We start from the raw sequence: 20,660 nt of genomic DNA, 5'->3' as shown, positions 1-20,660 counted from the left end.
GAATACTCCTAAACTCTGGCTTAACCTTTGCTGTACTTGCGTACTTACCTCCATGTAAGATTTGAGTTTGTTTTTATATTTGGTTTCTTTGCTTCTATTTTTTGCTTTATAGGTCTTTGTTGATCTAATATCTCACGACATTCATTCGAATTTTATGTTCTGTCCAATGCTGAAGCCAAGTGAGGTTAGCATGCGATTCTGCTTTATCACACTTGAATATTTCATAAGGATCGTAAACACATTTTGAGGCAAGTCTATACAAAGTGCCAGCACCTGCCCCTCATTACCAGAGCGCCCCAGCTCATCTTTCATAGTTGCCTTCCAGGTCTGCAAGATTTAAGGCGTATATTACTTTAACCTGCCTAGTTATTGGTTGCTTAATCGCGTGTTAGTAGATTGAATCTAACTGTGTCCTGTCGATAATCAACTACTGATCCTATAAGTAATAAATGTTCACCCTACTCCTTCTACTCCAACATGGGTGAACTGCACACTCTCACTGCTAGTACAGAAAACTGAGTCTATGTTTCAGCATTGGTTATTGTGCCCAGGCTGATGCCAAACTGTTACTCCTCACGCTAATGTTTGCAAATTCATTGGGTGCGCACATGTATGCTTTAAAGGCCTCCAACAGTTTGTAATCTTCTTCTGCATGGATATATCCCATAGCTATGTAATAAATAAACACAGAACAGCTCAGCTGACCAAATGTTCTGTCTTAGCATGAGGACTGTATCCTATTCAAATATTTGCTAAAGGTACTCCTTACTTGGACTCTTCGTTTGGGGGAGGCAGGATAGATATCTTTGGCATAAGAGCTTTGGCCTTTCCTTCTTCCTAGGCAGACAATATTATTCTGGATTATAATGAAGAGGACTATAAAGGGGAATTATGAAGGACTTCATTTAGTTCAACACTACGAGCTAGGAACTCTGTTTTTCAATATAGAAAGAGGAAAGTACGTTATCCTTCTATTGCAGAGTTCTCATACTGGAGTGAGAATGTCGAACTAGCAAAGGGAGGAAATCTTTGCTCAGATTGTTTGTTTGACTTGATGAGGGTGCAACTTTAAGAGTACATAAACTGTCTTTGTTCTTCATGTTAAGAGGATCTTGCTGCAAGTGCAACTTTGAAGAAAATGAGTAATACAACCGTTGCTTCACAGCCAGTGCGATTTGTACTTATTGTATTACTTTAGAGCAAATTCCCTTATCAAATTTCATGGCACAGAGAATGGAATAGGATCACACTTGTTGCTAGTAGAAATGCATATATCCAATTGAGCATTAGACAAGAGGCTCTCTTGAAAAATAAATAATTAGCATATACTAAAAAAAAAAATTAAAAACCTGCATATTATCTGCTTCATGATCCTTCTTTAACTTGGACCATAAAATCTGTCCTACATGCTCACCCCCACATAATTGTGACATGTTAAGAGTTCTTTAAACAATGATGGGGCAGATTTTTTCCCAAAATACAAGTTTCAAAGCTCCTTATTGATCCCGTATGTTTCGTTTGTTGGCTCCCATTATGCACTAAACATGCTATGAATTACATTTTCGTTTGCTGGTTCCCGTGTTCTAACAATTTCTTTCTGCTATTCCAGGCTGGGGGATCCCAGGTGATTTTCACAAATCCATTGGAGATCGTCAAAATCCGATTGCAGGTGGCTGGAGAGATCACCACAGGCCCTCGTGTTAGCGCTTTGACTGTTTTACGGGATCTTGGCTTTTTTGGACTTTACAAGGTAAGGTTTTGCTATGTGTCAGTATACACGTTTCTGTTAACTGGTCGTGTTCAGGTCATTTGTATTTTCTCTTCTAGAGACGTCTAAACACCGCAGTAAGAATCGGTGGTCTACTGGTCCTCTTGGAAATTGTTGATTTTCTTTATTTTAGGTAGTCAATGAAAATGCTGTTCCTGGCACAGGAAATGCTAAGTAGGCACTATACACCTTTAAAGAGTGTTAAGTACACGTTAAAATAAAAACAAAAAACACAAAGCCTCTAGACAAAATCGTCATACAATATGTTAAAACAATAAGCACATAGAGCAGAAATTCCAGATAATTTAAATGTACAGCCACCTCAGACAAAATTCCAGAAAAAAACTCTACTCAGATCTATATCTCCCACAAGAGGGAGGATGATGAATAGCTTCGGCTCAATTAGGCAAACTGGCCAAATCTAATCCACTGAGCTCTAAAACCAGGGTGAAAAGATGATTTTGAGTTACTTATGAAATACCTTCACTAAAGCGCCGAACTACATGTAGACGGGCAATCCGCGTATGAGGAGGTTTACGGACCAGATTGAGGCACATGGAAGTAACGAGACAACAGAAAATAAGAAACGTTTCAAAAATATTTATGAAATAAACTCAGCACCCATTAAGGCCCCTAGATCCGAGATCTCCCTCGAAGCAAGGATAGAATATTGTCATCCTGTGCCAAAACATATATACTAAAGAAGCCATCTTGAGAGTGATTGTATAGCTTTAGGATATCATACCTGAAGACCGAAACATACAGAGTTTATCTGTCGACTACAAGCTGACAATTTGAACAGCCATATGAAATAGGAGTGTACAAATCTGAGCGGGTTCCTGAAGAAGGCCTAAGCCGAAACGCGTTGTGTTCATCTACCGCCCACACAGTTTAAATCTGAATCAGATATATACACACTATATATTTTTGACTTGATATAATTTTGTGTCGATTAGATGTCTTATAAGAAATAATTTAGGTATGACAAGATTGCACTGTTATCGTATTTTGCACTGTTGAGGAAATTATTTTGTATGTATAAAGACACTGTTCATGTATCTCTGAATGTATATAGAGAAATTAATCCTTTTGAAAAAATAAGAAAAGATAAAATATATATATAAAAAATATTCACATTTTGTAAAGATTAAAATGAACTATTATTAACATACAAAGTCTTTTTGTCCCATTATGTACTTGTCATACATATTTTTGTAAATGTTTTAGTCTAGTTAATGTGAATTTTATCACATTGGGAGTCTCTTGGCAACAAATTTGTTATCTACACTGTGCCCGGTGTTTACTTTTTTCCATATAAGAGGATTGGGAGAGCAACAGACTTGTAGAGGGGTGTGAACCTCAAGATAAAGTATTTAGCGAAGGTGTGATGGAGCATGAGCAGATAGGGACAGGAGAAAGGAAGCATACTTGAAGATATGAGAAGTAGTTTCCTCTTTTCAGTAGCAACAGGATAAATATCATTGTATAAAAAGGATGGTAAAGAAGCGATGATGTATCGCACACTAGGGAGTCTTTAGGAAGAACAATGCTACACAAAAGAAAAAGTTCCACCTATAGAACCATTCTATCCTATATAGAAAGAAGCGATGTTCCCAGGGCGGGACAAGAACGAGGATAGGGAGGAAAGCTGTTTAATCATGAGCAGGGAACTAAGATAGACAAGAACACCATCTAATCATGAGCATTGGACGGAAACAGAACTCACTGTGTGTATTGTATTGTTCACAAAAGGTCTTCAAGCAGTCACCTAAAGCAGTCTGTAGATGAGATCTAAAAAGCATGTGTTTGAAAACGCAGAAAATGTTATTTGGGAACAAAGGTTTGTGAAACCAGTTTTTAAACTGCCCTAGTAATTTCAACCATAGCTGTAGCCTTTTATTTTTATAAGCAACTCAAAGACTGAATAATGGTACCTCATTTTTTATTTTCATTTATGCATAATTGGTCTTTATTTTGGGTATACCGTTTTTAGACAAATATCGTTTTTGTAAATGAATTGTCCCAGCAGGTGTCTGTAGTATTTGCCTCATGCACCGGTGCTAATTACTGACTGGACAAGGAGCACACAGACTTCAGACTTTTAGTGAAATTCTTTATAGCAGAGGCCTTTCTTAACACTATTTGAAGTTCCTTCAACCATCTTGCCCCTATTACCAGCTTTGAGTGCTGGTGGTACTGCTGCTTTTTATTTGTTTACTTGCACACCCTGCTATTAACTGTGAAATGCCCATCCTCGCCAAACAATACATATCACAATCAAACGTAACACAACAGTCTATCATTGTGATTATTGCATGTCTTTATTACAAGCAAGTTTAATTTATAATATTTTGGTCAAATTGTCGTACCGGACTTTAGCTGACTGCCCCAAACAGTCACCAGATTTTGCGCAGATGCAGCCATGGGTTCAAAAGTTATAGGCACATCAAAAATGCCTTTTTAATGAAAAGTGCGGCTGAACCATAACTACAGGTTCAACTGGCACAATGTAATATGTTTGTAGACGGCATTGTGTAATATGTGAGTGTCTGTGTCTTGAAGCGGATAAGACAACTCACTTACTCTGTCGCCAGGCGGACCTAGATGAAGTCTTGTAAAGTAAAAAAAATATTTAAAGTTGTCTGAATGGATTACTCTAATACCTACAAAGGATTATGTGGCTTTATAGGTTTACTTTATGCAGTGAAGAGAAAGATCGCCTTCCTTGAGGGGATTATGACATGAAGGAGCGAAAAAAATGATTATTTAAGAAGATAAATGCAAGTATTAGGGCACTTCTAAATAGTAGTTAACATAGAAGATGTCACTATCTGGATTTAAGTTAAGGTTCATGGAAAATCAAGTATTAAATGTATAAAAATTATTTATTTTCATGTGTTTGTAGTTCAGTCATGTATGTATTTAGTTCTAAATTAAGCATGTGATCTGCTTCGAGAGATAATTTCCTGCTCCACAGTATGCCAGGGTGAGAGATTATGGAGCAGGAAACTGTCTCCTAGAGGCACATAAACTGTTAAATGCTGTCAAGGACAACTAAGACTGTGTGTGCGGTTGGGAGAGTTTCAGGAAGAGGTTGAACGGGTGGGAGGGTTTTAGCTGTGCCTGAGGAGGACTGCTGACATACTGAGTTGATAGGGTTGTCACAAACATAGTGCAGGTCAGGCATAATCCTTTGGGGTTTTTGCCTTTTTGAATCCAGGAATGTTCAGTTCAGGCTAATGGGAGGCTCCCAGCAGGGTAGTTGGTGGATGACAACCAAACAACACCAGTCCGAACGTTGCTCTGAGGTGCACACTTTTCTATAGTACCTAGAGTTTTAAATGAATGTTGCACAGTGTTCCAGGCTGAGCGATTCGGAAATGTGTTCACTGTACTCGTGAGATGGCACCACTTAACATATGTACATTCAGTTGTTCAATGTGATTTGAGTTCCAACAGATTTTTATAGTGAACATTTTCTTCTTTAAGAAAGAAATTAATGCTTCTTTACAGCACTGAAATAGAAGAAATAGTCTAACATTGTATTTATAATTCTCGATTCTGGTGCATTCAAACCATATAACGGAAGGAAAAGATTAAGAAGCGCAAACAACCAAGGTCAACATGTTCTTACCAAAGCATCATAGTACAGTTGCATATAATCACACTTCCATGTTCCTTGAGATTTAGGATTTTGAAATGCGCAAAGCATATATTAGCCTTTTAATACAGTCACCTACAGTGAGAACTTCTGGGGAAGTGGGTTCTGACCCGTTTAACTCCCCCTCCCCCATTAGATTTGTTTGATTTTGTTCCACCTGTTTTTTTGTTTTTTTTATATCTGCCCCACATGAGTCTCAGTAAATGAATCTCACCCACTGCAAGCTTCTGTCAAAATGGGTTTGCGCGATAACCGCCAGTGCCTACCTTTTGAAATGAGTGCATTTGCTGTGCAGCTGGTATAAGAGTCTGTACACTGGTTACATGTGAATGTATATCAATGTAGAAGAGGTACTAAAGAGGCGGGCTCATCCTCCTCACCTGAAACTCAAACACAGATTCGAGAGCCCCACTCCGCTGTATGGGTTGGCCACCCTTTCTGGGCAAAGCCGCTGCTTTTGTATAGCAGAACCCTCACCCACCAGGGTTACCCCTTGTTGGCATGCTTCATCATTGGGTTCCTTCTCGTTCCGCTGCCAACTTTGAGTTACACTGGAGCACTGAATAGTATCAAATCAATAATAAATGCAGAATATAGAAGGTGGAGAAGCTCTTTTTGGGTTAGAATACCGGGCTGGAGGTAACTCTTATTTTAATGAATCCCCAGTCTGTGTGATTAAAATATGGGAAACAAAATGTGAAGTTTGAAGGGATCTAATGGCCCTAACTGCCTTCTTATGCCTGGTCTACATGTTTCTGCCACGCTTCACTGAGGCTTTCGTCAGGACTGTAATTCTCACTCCCTGAGACCACTCTTTACTTCTTAATACATAAAGGCAAAGTGCAGTACATTTGCGCTCTCTGCGTGCCATTTATAAATTTGACACCTACTTCGTGTCTGTTCCACTATATATAAAAACACTTATTAGCACTCCATAGGTCCCAAGGATGTCAGGCGAGCCTGTAGTCACACTTTTGCCAAGATTCCGCCTGGCCGATGCACCTACATTTGTGTCATCTGTGCATGGAGGTGAATGTTTGACAATGTTCAGCATTCCGTCCATCTTTTTTGTGTTGCAATGAGGGATAACTCTGTTTTATCAGTGATGAGCAGTAAGCCAGAACAGAATGATATTGAGAGTTCCAGTCTGTTGAGAAATAGCAGGGGCGAACACCTTCCGATGCAAGCGAATGCGATCTGTATATTGTTGATAAGATATCCCAGAGACATAGATATTATTCATTACTGAATCATGTTTGGGAGATGATGTGACTCCAGTCCTGCATGAAGCCGTTCCTCTCTAGGCTGTCAAACGATCACCCAAAATCGTATAGGCGAAAAAGCAGCTGAATAACTTCCTCTGTACCATCCAGGCATGGGTATCCAGTACTCATAGGAAGTTGAGACCCACCATTGCTGAATTTGTTCTTATAACAGGCATCTGCCTGTAGTATTTATCGCTCATCTGGATAATACTACCCAGAACTCACTGTCCCTATCCCAGCCCTGCTCCTCTCTGCTGGCAGTCTATACCTCCAGAACCAGCCTCCTTGCACCAGTGCTTAATTTGAGCTGGAGCTTTCCGGTGCTGAGCACGACACCTAATTTTCAACACCACACTTAGGGCAGTCTACCACAAGGTCGCGCTGCTCATGTAATTTAGAGATGAGCAGTATACAGTTGTTTAGGAAAACAATTAAACATTAAAGAAATGCTAATATCTGCCGCCTCAGTCATTCCTTTAGCTTTGGAGACCTGGAATTATCGGAAATGTCGCATTTACATGCGATAGAGATGGTTAGTAGTTGTTTGGCAGCGATGCCAAGGGCGATACGTGGTGCAAGCTGCAGTAGCCTCCTGGTCAGAGCCCCGGCACCTAATATTTTACAAATTAAGCACTGCCTTGCACCCTGTCCACCCCTGCCACTCCTTCACCTATTCTAACTCCGTGTCCAGTACACTTCCCGGCTGTCTCCCCTCCCCATATTGTACTCCATAATGTTTTCACCTCGATTCTTCATCCATTTTGTTGCTGATCTCTCCCAGTGCTTAATTAAATCCTAGGACTGCTATTTCTGACTTGCAGCCCTTAAACTAGCTCTGCCACACTTCCCCTGTGCTGCTTTGCAAGGCCTCCACCCTCTCTCCTCTGCATTACATGTTGCAGTGTTCACCTTCCCCTTATATAACCTTGTTTACTTTGTATTATCCCCGCTACTGTACAGCTCTGCATTGCTTTGTAGCTAGGTTTGCACAATACAAATCTTCATGCATTCCTCTGTGAGTGATGATGCCTCCTGATGGATGTGCGCAAACTTTACAATCATCACAGTTGTGTTCTCAGGTGTGAAACGTTATTTGTCCTCTGCACCAGTTAGGTAACATTTTGCCATATTCACATAAATAGTTTTACTTAACACCTTATCATCTTGTGCTGATGTGCTGTGTATGACACTGAACGCCAGTGGCCCGTTTGTAGCAAAGTAACAGTTGCCTTCACTAAAGACTCAGGATGTTCTTCTTTGCCTGGATTCCTCCTAGATCTGCAGCAGTCAGGTGGCAACAGTTGTGAAGACTCCTGGTAAAGTTGCCCAGGGAGCCCATCAGCGCCTGGAGTTTCACCTCTGGCCTTGCTAAGTCTGTAACTCTCACTTTGCATAGTGTAAAATTATAGAATCCATGTTGAATGCTTTATTGTAAACCTGGAAGTGTTGTAAACATCAATAGGTTTTTGTTGGTTGTACTTGACGTGCCTGTGCTCATCTGGTTCCAAATTACATCTTTCTGCGTCTAATCGAATCCGCATATCTGATAGACATCTAGCCGCAGATTCCTTAACTTAGAATATCCTCAGGCGTCAGACTGGATCCGGAAAACTTTCCGCAGCAGCACCTCTGCTTGCCGGGGGGTGGCGCCGCACGGCTCCGCCCTGACGTCGTCCACAGACGTGACATTAGCGGAGCCATATATGCCCCTCCCGGTGCGCTGGCGTCAGTTTTCTTCTTTTCTGCGTCCCAACTCGGTTCCTGGAAAACCAGCGGTTCCTTGGCCTGTTTTGCTTTGGCCTTCTCGACACCTTTGGCGTCGCCGAACAGTGTGCGATGCCTTTGGCGTTTAAGGCGTGTGAGACCTGTGCGCGCCAGATGTCTGTCACGGACCCGCACGCAGTCTGTATGTGGCACCTGGGAGTGGACCACGACTCCAAAGAGTGCGACGCCTGTCAACAAAAGAAACCCAAGTCCTTGAGGGAGCGTCGTATGAAATTGCTGGCCGCACGGCTGTCTGCCCCGGCACCTTCGCGACAACGTTCTCCCTCTCAGGATCGGGTCCATTCCTGAGGTCGATCCCACGAATGTCGTTCTGAGACGGGTAAGCACAAGCTTAAGTCACGGAGATCTTCCGCCCATATGCGTGACACTGGGGCCTGTTCCTCTCGCTCCTTGCCAGACACGACGTCCGGCAGTTGTCTCTACATACACTCCCTTTCCGGGAGTTGGAGCGACGAGGACCCAAATGGAGGCTTATTCAAAGGCCCTCCAATCTTTCCTTTGGTCACCCCCCTCTCCCTGGTGCGCCTTCGAGGTGGAAGAGGTGGATGTCAGATTCTTGCCGGTGGATTCGTCCTCGGCGCCGGCTTTGTGCATCGACTCCGGTTCTGGAGTTGACACGGCCCAGAGGGCCATCCCAGTTGGCCATCCAGCCCACCCGCCCAGTCACCACATAGCCTTCCTGCGCTGACGTCTGAGGCGGTGTCGGTCCTCTCCGCCTGTTGCGGTGGGATCACCGTCGGGCAGCGCCCCAGCCGAGTCCCTCTGGAGGCTGTCGACGTCGGTCCGACTCCTACTTGGCGTCGGCCGACACCGGTACCGATGTAGACGCCTCCGCCTTTGTATGAGGATAATCCTCTGGAATCCTCGGACGTTGTTGCGACTTCCACGCGGCGTCGGTCGACGCCGGTGCCGGCATCGGTCGACGCCGGTGCCGGCACCTATGCCTCCTCATTTGCAACAGGTTGACGTCCCATTAGACTCCCCGGGTCCTAGGTAGTCTCTGTGCCCCATGGTGCAGCTGCCTAGTTTTGCGTGGCCTTCAAACCTACCTCAGGCTCCTCCACTTCTACTGTCTAGTGGTTGGGTTAGTCTCCAACCCTCTCCTACTGACGGTTTGATGTCCCCTCCCAGAATGGCGACTGAGGCTAGTGCTGACAAACGAGCTATTCACAGGGCAGCAGCTATTCTTCGCTTTCAGCCCCTGGTGGTTTCCTTGCCTTCTGATCCTTTACTAGATCTTCTCCACATGGAGCCTATTGATGTGGAGCCTTTGCTATCCCTTGGGACTTCTTTATTTGACATCCTGCTGGGCACATGGGCGAGGCCCTCCACTGGTGACCCTGTTGATCGGGCCATTGCTCGCAGACACCGTCCTGAACCAGGTGATCCGCTCTGCCTATCCCTTCACCCTAGGGCTCAGGGTCTGGTTGTTCAGGTGGCTTTTGATTTGCAGTCTTCCTCCGCTTTGCCATTGTTACCTCCCACCAGGGAGTCTAGGTGGTTGGACGCATGTGGTCGCCAGCTTTTTGCCTCTGCCAGTGCGAGCATCCACGCTTTGAATACGTCTTGCATGTTCACGAGCGCTTCCTTCGCCCTTTGGGACTTGGTCGAGACCCTTCTGCCCTCTGTCTGAAGGACAACGGCCAGAATTACATTGTCTTCTTCATGATGGCAGGGGAATGGCGCAGTTTTCCCTACGGTCTTCCATCCCTTGATGCCACTGACTCTATGGGTAGAGCTCTTGCTCGGTCTGTGGCTTTGCGCCGCCTGCATGGCTGATCGACAGTCGTTTCCCAGACCATGTTCGGGATGCTCTTAGAGATCTACCATTCAATGTTGTTGAACTTTTCGACTGCCATGCAGATTCAGTGGTGTCTCGCCTCATGTCTGGACTACCGTAACTTCAACTTTCTGCCATTATAGTGTCCTTTTCTTCTGCATAGGCGATGTTGCCTTGTTTTGGTTTTCAGAGAAGTTCCGGGTTCTATGCATAGTATCCCGATAATGTAGGCGGTTGTTCCGCCATTTCAATGTGTCTTCAGTACGGCTGGTTCGGTCTTCATTACAGCCCTCTGAATGTGTATTTAGCCCAAGAGGGCTCCCCTCGCAGGGGTTAAAATGTATCCTATGTGGGGTACTTGCTGGCTATTTGGTAGTTACCTTAGCCTCGGTACGTTCCTATGGAGTCTTCCTCACAGGAATCCTTCTCGCAATCAGGCTGTCCATCGTCTCTGCTGTTCTGCGATCCTAATGTTGGTATCGCTCTATTGCACTTTCGGTTACAGTAGGCTCCAGTTGCCTTTAGTATTTCTATGCCTCAGTATGGGTTCCTTACCATGCGGCCTATACTTCGCCTGCCTTAATAAGGTCCCCTTTTTTTCAGCATCATAGAGCTCCTCTTGTCCGTGATGACTGCTTTGTTTTGCAGACCACTGCCTTGTGGGGCCCTTGTTCTTTTCAGTTCAGGAACAGTTCTTTCACGGATGACACACTGTCATTGTTTTGCGCCGAGAAAAAGGCGCTGGTTGGCATGTTTATTGGTACTGGCGCCAATTTGGAGTACACCCTGGTATGTCTATGTGAGGATGTCGAAGGCTCACCAGACCGGAAGGGGAACAATACTGGCTTGGACACCGGGAAACCACCTGAAGAACGCAGCAGTCTAGTGGCGCTGGAGAGACGCGATGGCAGGACGTCATCACAGGCAGACGGGAATAAGGGCGGAGACTCAAACCCTGGAGATGTCGGCAGCATGAGCGCGAGGAACGACGGAGGAGAAGAAGAGGAGGAAACGAAGAGAGCAGAGCGTGACAAGGCCAGAGAGCAGCCCAGCGGAGGAGACGACGGAAGTCCGTAAACCCCTGGAGCAGCGTATACCGCGGACAAGCCTGGCGGCCCAGAGAAGGGAAGAGGATGCCTCGGGTCTCCCAACGCCACAGCCCTGATCACGGGTCTTGGCCCAAGGCAAGTAGCACTGAAGGGGCCGTTCTGGTGGGGGTGGTGGGGTGTCACGGGGAGCTAGAACACCTGTGGTTCCTCTCGCAATTCCGATCACGATACCTTCACTCCCTCTCATCCCGTTCCCTTTACCCTACACAACGTTTGGTGGTGGTAGCACAACAAGCCCAGAGCAGGAGACTGTGAGCTAATCCCGGTATTTGTTCTTCCTTTTCCCTTCTTTTTGGAGCACCCGGAAGGAAGCAAGACCCACAGCTATTCTGAACCGAAGCCTTGAGGACGGCCCTGAGAAGGGAGAAGACGATCCCCAGCTGTTCTTTAGCCATTGTGTTTCATTTGACGAAGTTCATTTCTTTTGTTACTTTGTAAAACTCAGTCCGGTGTATGGGACTGCTAAAACATAATACCTACAAAAGACGCCCCCATAATAAGAGAAAGTCTTTGAAAACCCTATACTGCGTGCGCCCAGTATTCACCTACACCTATCGGGCCCTCGAGTCGCAGTGGTTCCCAAACTTTTGACTCCTGAGGACCCCACTGAGTCACCACTGGAAGTCGGGGACCCCCAAGCAATTTGCATGATTTAAATTTCAAACGTTGAAACAGTCATTTGAAAAAAATAAACACGTGTGCACACAAAACAAATACTCGAATTACTAAGGACTTTAGGAGCATATTTACAAACCCCTACCACCATGGAAACATCACTTTTTGCAACGTTCTTACAAGGCAGCGGTAAGCCACTTAACATGCAATGCTTAGCGTGAAAGGGGTGGATTGTGGGTTTTGCAGTGGGTGTTCCACCGCAAAACCCATTGATTTTGATGCTGCCCCCTATTCACAGGGGCAGCGTAAATAGAAGGCAGCGACAAAATTAACACCAGGGAAAACCAGATCTTAACTTGGCGAAACGAGGAGGAATGCTTTATCTCTCCTCATGTTTGCTTTTTCCATGTGTGCTGCCTTGTGCAGCACACATGGAAAAACCAAAACGCCTCACATTATTTATGTTCAGGAAGGTGACCCTTCCTGCACATAAACAATCATTAAAAAAATGGCATTTTGTAACTTCCATGTGTGCTGCATTAAGCAGCACACATACAAGTGACAAAACCTAATTTCAAGATTGTTTATGTGCAGGAAGGGGGGGACCTTCCTTTACATAAACAATCTTCCCCTTCTTGCAGACACCCTTGCACTGTGTTGCAAGGGTGCCTGCATTGGCGCTACACTGCTAAGTATAGCACCAGCACAGGGCGAAATGTAGGGCTGCACTATATTCTTGTAAATATGGTGCAGCGCAGCGTTTCTGAAGTGGCGGCACGTGTCGTTATGCCACAGAGGCTAACGACACGCTCCACCACTTCTTTTGTAAATATCCCCCTTAGTATTTTATATTGAAAGAATTTGCAAAAAACAAAAATTTTAATGGGAAGGTTGGTGCTGCATCTCTGTGACTAACTTTTAAATGGTTGGTTTTATTTCGCAGTACGAGGCTCCTACTCCTGCCAGGGCCAGACTGGGATCCCAAAGCAGCCCTGGCAAATGTTTTCAGACCAGTCCCCATACGGTGCACACCAAGTGCATTGAGTGTGCCTGACCACTACAAAGGGGGCTTTGGGAGGCTCTACCCCCAAAGAAATTTAGGAAACAATGGTGCAGTCTACAACACGTTTATCACTTTACATCACACACATATAGAGACAAATAATCATAAGTGTAACTCAGTGTATAGAAAATGTTACATAAGGCAAAGGGGACTACAAGGTGAGGATTCACATGTCATTTATACTGGTAGGCATTTTTAAAGAGTGCTTGGTCTGGAGAAGCACAAAAAAACTTGGGATTCAGAACATAAGACAGTGGTTAGCATTGACTTTAACAATAAAAATGTATTTCCACCCTGGTAAACCTTTTTAGCAGCATCGGGATAATGAAAGACAGGGTAAAAACATAAATTACTAACTTGTACCATGCAGTTTGCAAGCAGCTCTTTGATGACAGTTTATAGGTCACTGTGCTAGATTATAGTTGTCACTTATGTACTGCACAGTAACAAAATAATCTTTGTGACAAAAGCAGTAACCCACTCACCTATGCACATAAAATACTGTATTTAAAATGCATGGTACACATTCTTTGCAATAGGCATATTAACCCTCTGTGCTACATTAGATAACTCAAAGTTGCCACAGGACAAAACTCATCTCTCTCCAGCAGGTACATTAATCACTGGTGTTATCTTGACACTTTTATTGTTGCTGGAAAACTGCTAATTATACAATTGCAGTGCTTTTCAAACTGCTGCCTTTCGGACCCCCTGGGAAAGTGTCAGGGACCCCTGAGGGTCCCCGGACCACAGTTTGGGAAACAGTGGCCTACAGTCTACTGTTATAGGGTGTTTGCGTTATCGCTTCTATACTCAGCCCTTACTGGGATTGTCCTAGAAGGTGGAGGCTTTGCTGCGTACGTCTTTGCTGTACGCTGCCTTATGCCCTCCTTCTCTGGGTACTTTCCATATGGGAATTGTTCCACATTCCCTGTTGCTTCTGTACAGGTTTTTCCACACTTCGGCATTGGATCCCTGCTGTAACACTCTCAATGGGAGTGTTCTCTTCAGAAAACTAATTTCTTGGGACCCTGGGCTATTAGGTTGGTCCTCACTATTTCCACTATCGTGCCTGGCTCCATCTCCTCATCTGTCTAGTGGGGGACCGTGTCTGCTCCCGGGCAGGTGGCTTGCGTCTCTGGACATGGTCCTGTCCCCTTCTGCTTCCATATGACTGTTGGTACTCTTCATGTACTCTAGTATTTGATCAGGTAAAACATTGTTTTACACATATATTTTCTTAATCTATTTCTGCTCTGTGCTCCTCACACAGCAGAGTCGCGCAGGCAACGTTCCTTCCTTTGGTGTTCATGGTCTTCTCCCCGGTCTGCTCATCCAACAAGCTCTTCTGTGGGTGTCCAGCTTGCCAGATACCCCCCCCCTGTTTTACCAGTTACCTACATGCTGATGCATCCTTCACCTATGGGCTGCTCACGCTACCCTACAAGAGTTTATTTTCTATGCTTCGTGTGGTTCTTCCATCCACACGGAATGCTATATGTGTTCCTGTCTTCCACATGTCTACCATTCTTCCTGTAGTCCTGTTTTGGGTACTTATGAGTCTTGCCGTCCGCCCTCTCACATGTCTTGTGAAGGAGTGACTGCGTGCTGGAGTGTCTTGTGTTTCTGGTACTACCGGCACTTCCTGGCCAGGGGTCGGCATCCTGCCAATGCTGCCCCACGTATTTTGGCTGGTGCGGGTTCGACAGTGTTTTTTTTTTCTTTTCTTTTCACTGTTGTGCATACTGGGCCAGTATGCGCTGCCTCTGTCATACCAGTTAGTCATTTCTCTGGGTTTTACTTCAGTCCACACATTGGGTCCTGCGGATCCATCGGACCCTTGGCTCAGTCCTCTTCTTTACGAAGCCATGAACTTTCACTTCTGCACCAACATTTCTAGGTTTATGCTTTCTTTCTCTCAACCAGGTATACATACGGGGGTTTTCGAGCTGTTCTTTAACAGCTTATGGTGCCTTTGCCTCCCATTGTTTTCTGCTCTTTCCAGAGCTTCATGGGTGGGTGTGACTGCGCTGGCTTGCAGTTCCCACTTTGTATCGTCTCCTGGCTGACTGCTAGGTTCTCTCTGGGACTTGGTGGGGTTCGGTCACAGACCCGCCTCCTCTATGGGTATGGCTTTGGTATCTATTCTAAGTTAAGGAATCTGCGGCTTGATGTCTCTATCAGATGGACGTGTTACGTACCTTCGGTGACGATGTATCTGGTAGAGACACAGTATAGCCACAGATGGCTAAACGCCCGCCCGTCCTCCCCTTTCTGCGAGGACCTTTTCAGGTTGAGCTTCCTGCATTCGCCTCCCTCCGGTTGGCTTATTCTTTCTGCGGGGTGACATCTTTCACTTCACTCCTACACGGAATACTTAATTCTGTTTTGCTTGCGCTACACCGCCCATTCTCGTAATTGGGCGGGATGCTCGTGTGTCATGTGCCTTTGGAATCCCTACGAGCTGTGTTGCCAAGTGTGGGATCTACTCATGTCCCCCACGTCCCCTTCTGAATCGCCCTGGGGTCTCTTACCCTCCTCTGCAGTCCATTGGTTTCGAGTCTATTGGCTCTGCCTCTGTCTATGGGTCTCATTACTGTGGATGGCCACGTCCCTTTCTGGTGCCGTCCTGTGGTAGATTGTCCTTCCTCATGTGTTACGGACTTGTTGTCCTTCACTATTATGTATTGTGGTTGTAGACTTTTTGTCGTCTGCCATGGTGTTTTTCACATCATCTTCTACCTCCGGGGGAGGTTTGGCCTTCGCTTTTGCAGGGTTGCTTCTCAGAGCGGTGCTCTGCTCTTTCCCTTCACTGCTTATCGATATACAGGTCATAGCACTGTCCTTTATGGTGCTATTTTCACCGTTCAAATTCTTTTGCTTTTTCTTTTGCACACTGTTCCCATAATCTCACAGTTTTTGGTGGTGGCTCCACGTTGTGGCGGGGAAAAGTTTTTCCGACGAAAACTGACGTCCGCGCGCCTGGAGGGGCATATATGGCTCCGCTGCCGTGCAGCGCCGCCCCCGCGCGCAGAGGTACTGCTGCGTAAAGTTTTCCGGATCCAGGCTGACGCCTGGGGATATTCCAAGTTAAGGAATCTGCGGCTAGACTGTGTGATACATCGTTACTGAAGGTAAGTAACTCGTCCGTTTGCCCTGATGCAGTCGACTTGTGGTTATTGTTCTGACGCTGTGTGCTTGAAATGTGTAACTAATCCAAAAGCTGTGGTCACAGGCACCCAACATGGAAGTCCGGCAGACTGCACAATAGCGTGAGGTTCACTAACCCGCCACACTCCTTCCCGACCCAAACCGCCACACTCCTTCCCGACCCAAACCGTATAAATTTGGGCAAAATGTTACCATTTGAAACTGCTGGTGTAAATGATGAGGCAGTGTGTGCTCAGGTGTGAGATGCCAGGCATGGCATGTTACGGCCCTCTAGTGTTTCCTGCGGGAAGCTACCCACCTGTCCCTGCATGTGATACTCTGCAATGAACCGGTTTTCGTTCCGAGTCTCTTTCCAAGGCGACCATTACATTGTCAATTTTTACCATCCCCAGTGTGACTTGTTTTCTCTCAAGTGTCTGCTTGTGACGTTTCTTTTAAATTGTCATGTTTGTCTCGCGAAATTCCCCTGGAGGCGTCTTGATTTAGTCCGTAATGTGTCTTTTGCATCGACGCTTTAATCTCAAAGATTGTAATTACACGCTTTGAAATCCGTGCCCACCACTCCCTCCCCGTTTGCCCCCTTCTCATCTCTTATTTCTATATTTTAGCGACTCTTCCCTTCATTTCCCCTCGTTTTGTTTTGCAAATTCTTGACTATTGTCTTAATTCAACCTGTCCGAACGTTATTAAAATACTTCCTTTTGCACTAACTCATCGCCTCTCACTAAAGGAATATATCAAAACCTTTGATATTACACAGGTCCTTTGCACTATATATGGAACAACTCGTGTACCATATGCTATATACACTTGCAAATGTTTTTCTTTTCGATATTGTCATATCTTTTTCTTTATCAAAAACTTTCCAATCAAAACTGTAAAAATGAAAAAGAAAGCATTGAAGTGGGATTCAGTCGCTCTCCGTGAAGATAGTGCAACACAGCTCATTTGCTATTAGCATGTGGTGTACTCGCGGCTTCTGGTTCGGTATGTATTCACTCTGGGCCAGATGTATGAACGGGTTTTACCCATTCTGTGTCTGCGGGTAAATGTGTTCGTGCAAATGCCCCTCAGTGAACGGAAACGGCTCCTTTCCAGGCAGCGTCCATCGTCTGTGTAGCGGCCCTGCTTATAAGGGCGCCTTGGTGACGTGCCCTCTTTTCAGGGCTTGTATTTTGCATATCAACGCTCGATGCCAGTAGGTCACGTGCTGCTGTAGGCGAGGGCGTTGCAAGTGTCACAGAAACACAACACAGAAGGCCCATAAACACTAAAGGTGATTAAAAAAGGTGTGATGCGATCAGCCCGAGGCTTGGGTTTGTTTACACTTCATCTCAGTTTGCATCCGCCTGAATCCATGCGTCCTCTGCAGCGGTGCAGGCAGCGCGCCTGAGGGGACGCGTGGAGGTTTCCTTTGGCCTGCTGTGCTCACCACAGTGGTGAACGCGGCCTACCGGCGAGATGCTTGTCTTTATTCATGGATTTGTTAAATTGACAATTGGCGGGACTGGCAGCTGCATGCCTTGAATACAGTGGGAAGGCTCCGAAAAATGCAAATCTTTGCGGGGTTTTACCGAGGCTTAGATGGGAGATAACGAGCTAAAGATGCACATTCAATCGGGACACCTTGATGGGGCCTGGATTGACGTGCTCGGCCGGGACGAGGAGCAGCAGCAGAAACAAAGCGCTTTAATGAGTATTTGATTAACCCAAGCACTAGGGACTCCCAGCCCAGAGCGCCATTTATTTTCTTTACGAAGGAATAGACGTAAACGTACTGGAGGTCATCTGACCGCAGTTTATTTACATGTTCTCAATACATTGCCCGCTCGTAGGCAGGGCAAAGCATTTTTACTATTTCATTGTGATCAATATAATCGCAAATTTGGCCATAATCCTCGTCTGATGACCAGGCGAAATTGAAGCCTGTGCTCTTCTGTCTTTGAGGTACCCCCAGCGCCACATGGCAGGCTTTACTTGCTAACCATTAGTACTTGATAGCCAGCAATAAGCTAGGCCTGGCCCGCGGGTGCAGTGTCTGCTTTAGGGTAACCACACCTGCCTCCATTTTACCTTGTCCTGCCATGTGGCATCCCACAACAGGTGTTAGAACCATCCTCCCTATTGGTCTGTCTCTACGACCAGAGAGGGAAAGGGCTGAGGATGCAGGCTTGGTTGACTCCCATTATCATGAGCCTGGTCACTAGATAACCATTTATGTCACTGCTACGACTTAACCGTCTTTTCTTTTCCATTAGGCAAGGGTGGATGGCCACTCTGGCTCACCTTTCCAGGGGTATACTTAATTTGGCCTCTTGTTTGCTCATATTGGCTAATTCAGGGGATTCATGCCAGTTGTTTTATCCTGTGCTTTTTCACTCTTTAGTTGACACTACTCTATTGGTATGCTTTGTGGTGCTCCTCGCCTTCACCACTGTTTGGTGACATTCTCTCCCTTGTCTCTGGAGGCTCCTCTCCCATGTTATTTTGATACACACTCTTGTGTGCCACCTTGGGGCACCCAGTCCCTTGGCCTGGTTACCCTTCTTCCCTCTGATGCAGGGTCGGAATGGCCTATAGGGCAAACAGGCAGTGTCCTAGGGGCTGCTCTGATAGGTCAGCGTGGGCTGTTTTTTGGGAGGTTTGTGAGCCTGCTTTAAGGCCTGGTGGGCTGTTTTTTTCTCTTGCGTTCCCTGATAATCCACAAACATTGCTTGTAGCAATCACAAATGCATGCAATCTCCAATGCCTTGCAAAATACCTTTGCATCGTGTTTTTACAAGTTGTAAACTGACCTATTTACAAATGTGGGCCACTTTTATTTTGGTGCCTGGGCCTATTTTCTGTCCCAGTCCGACTCTGCTCCGATGTAGGGGTGGGCACATATTTCCACTACGCCGGTGGATTTTTGCCCACTCCACTATCTACTTGGAAAGCAGAGTTTTTTCTAGCATGCGGGTTGCTAACGTTATGTTGGCGAGCAAAGGATTTGCGTCCCCAAGCACAACTTTCAGGCTCTAGAATGCCGCCAGCGATATTTTTCAACCCGAGTGGTTGCAGCAGGTCTCGACGGTTCACCCTGAGAGAGCTGCAGCTCGGGTAGAAAATCTACCCAAGCGGCAGAAAGCAGCAGCACCTTCTGGCCGGCCACGTGGCTATCGCGCTGATTTTACAGTGCGGAACATGCTCCTGGCACTAAAAATCAGCGCAATGTGCTAAATTCTGCCTGCTCACAAAACTCAGTAGAATCTCACAGAATTGGTATGTAATTATGCAGAATTCCGTGGAGTGAAATTCCTAGAGTTCCGCCAACCCCTATTCCAATGCTCCCTGCTTGGCTAGAGCTTCATCATTTTGTGAGTGCTGGGGAACAGCTCTCCACTTTCGAAGAGCTGACAGCATTCATTTCTGTTTTCCAAGATGCAGAACGGTTTTTAATACCCTGATTCATGAGCTTATGTTAGAGCGCCACAAAGGCATTTCGTGCTGCAGCCAAAATCTGACTCCTGACAACCAGTGGCGCAATTACTGTAATTACAAACATGTAATACATGAAAGTATATTTGGCGAACTTACAAAGAGCACACCCAGCACCATTTTTCATTTGCATGCTGTGACGAAGGGAGCCCGATGCCATTACGGACTCTGAACATGCAGCATTTTTTATTTTGTTTGAAATGTTATTTTTGATAATTGGAACAAGTTTCAAAACTCTTGTACACTGCTTCTTACTTGGCAAGGTATGGATAAGTGCTTTCAGATGAGAATCTTCTGTTTATTTGAAATATTTAAGCAAACAGGAAAATGTTTCATGACAAACGACCTTGGATGTGCATCAGAGTTCTGAATGCATAGATTGGTGGTACCCTCGCAGCTGGAAGCAGTCTCGCCATTAGCTTGGTTATCCTTTCTTGTTGATTGGCTGTTTCAGCAAGACTGATCAGTCGTCCGTTTCAAAGCAGCGATATATAGACAGATAGGTTTTTACTTTCAGAGTTTAATGACAATTAGTGTTTTGTTTTATGCTTTTTGTTTAATCTAACATGACAATGGCTAAGAATTTAGAAAAAGGGCCATATGAGTTGGGGCTTCCATCAGTCGTTTAGCAGGCTGTCTTCATCAGAAATAAACTGGCTAAGAAAAGCATTTTGTACTCGTGCTTGTCTGCAAAATTATGTAAAGATATTGCTACCAGTCCAGTAGAAACATATAGCTAGGAAGCAAAAGCTGATACCAGCTCACTCCTAAAGAATGTGAAACTGGGGGGGCGTGGCTTGCAGCCGACAAAGATGGCCGCAGCCTAGTGCCCGACTATCCTGACACTAATCCTGATCGAAACCGGAGGGAAGATCGCAGCGGTGTCCCCTGAGTGCCTGAGGAGCCGGCCGGGAAAGGCAGGCGTCTGGCAGCGTGCATATTGGCGGAGGGCTGCCCGACAACGTG

General features: G+C 45.5%; 1 protein-coding gene across 1 annotated transcript in view; it reads left to right on the top strand.

The window, feature by feature from the left end:
- The window catches only part of SLC25A13 (solute carrier family 25 member 13), a 772,629-nt gene that overhangs the window by 632,163 nt on the left and 119,806 nt on the right, over window positions 1-20,660 (top strand). Inside the window, exon 14 of the mRNA XM_085630870.1 lies at window positions 1,610-1,750. Within this exon, the coding sequence (XP_085486996.1) occupies window positions 1,610-1,750 (141 nt within the window). The remainder of the gene's footprint in view (window positions 1-1,609; window positions 1,751-20,660) is intronic.

This window comes from Triturus cristatus, chromosome 10, assembly GCF_964204655.1.
Source record: "Triturus cristatus chromosome 10, aTriCri1.1, whole genome shotgun sequence".
In the NCBI taxonomy this organism is placed as follows: domain Eukaryota; kingdom Metazoa; phylum Chordata; class Amphibia; order Caudata; family Salamandridae; genus Triturus; species Triturus cristatus.
The sequence above is the reverse complement of the archived record's forward strand: the minus strand, read 5'-3'. Positions and strand labels throughout refer to the sequence as shown.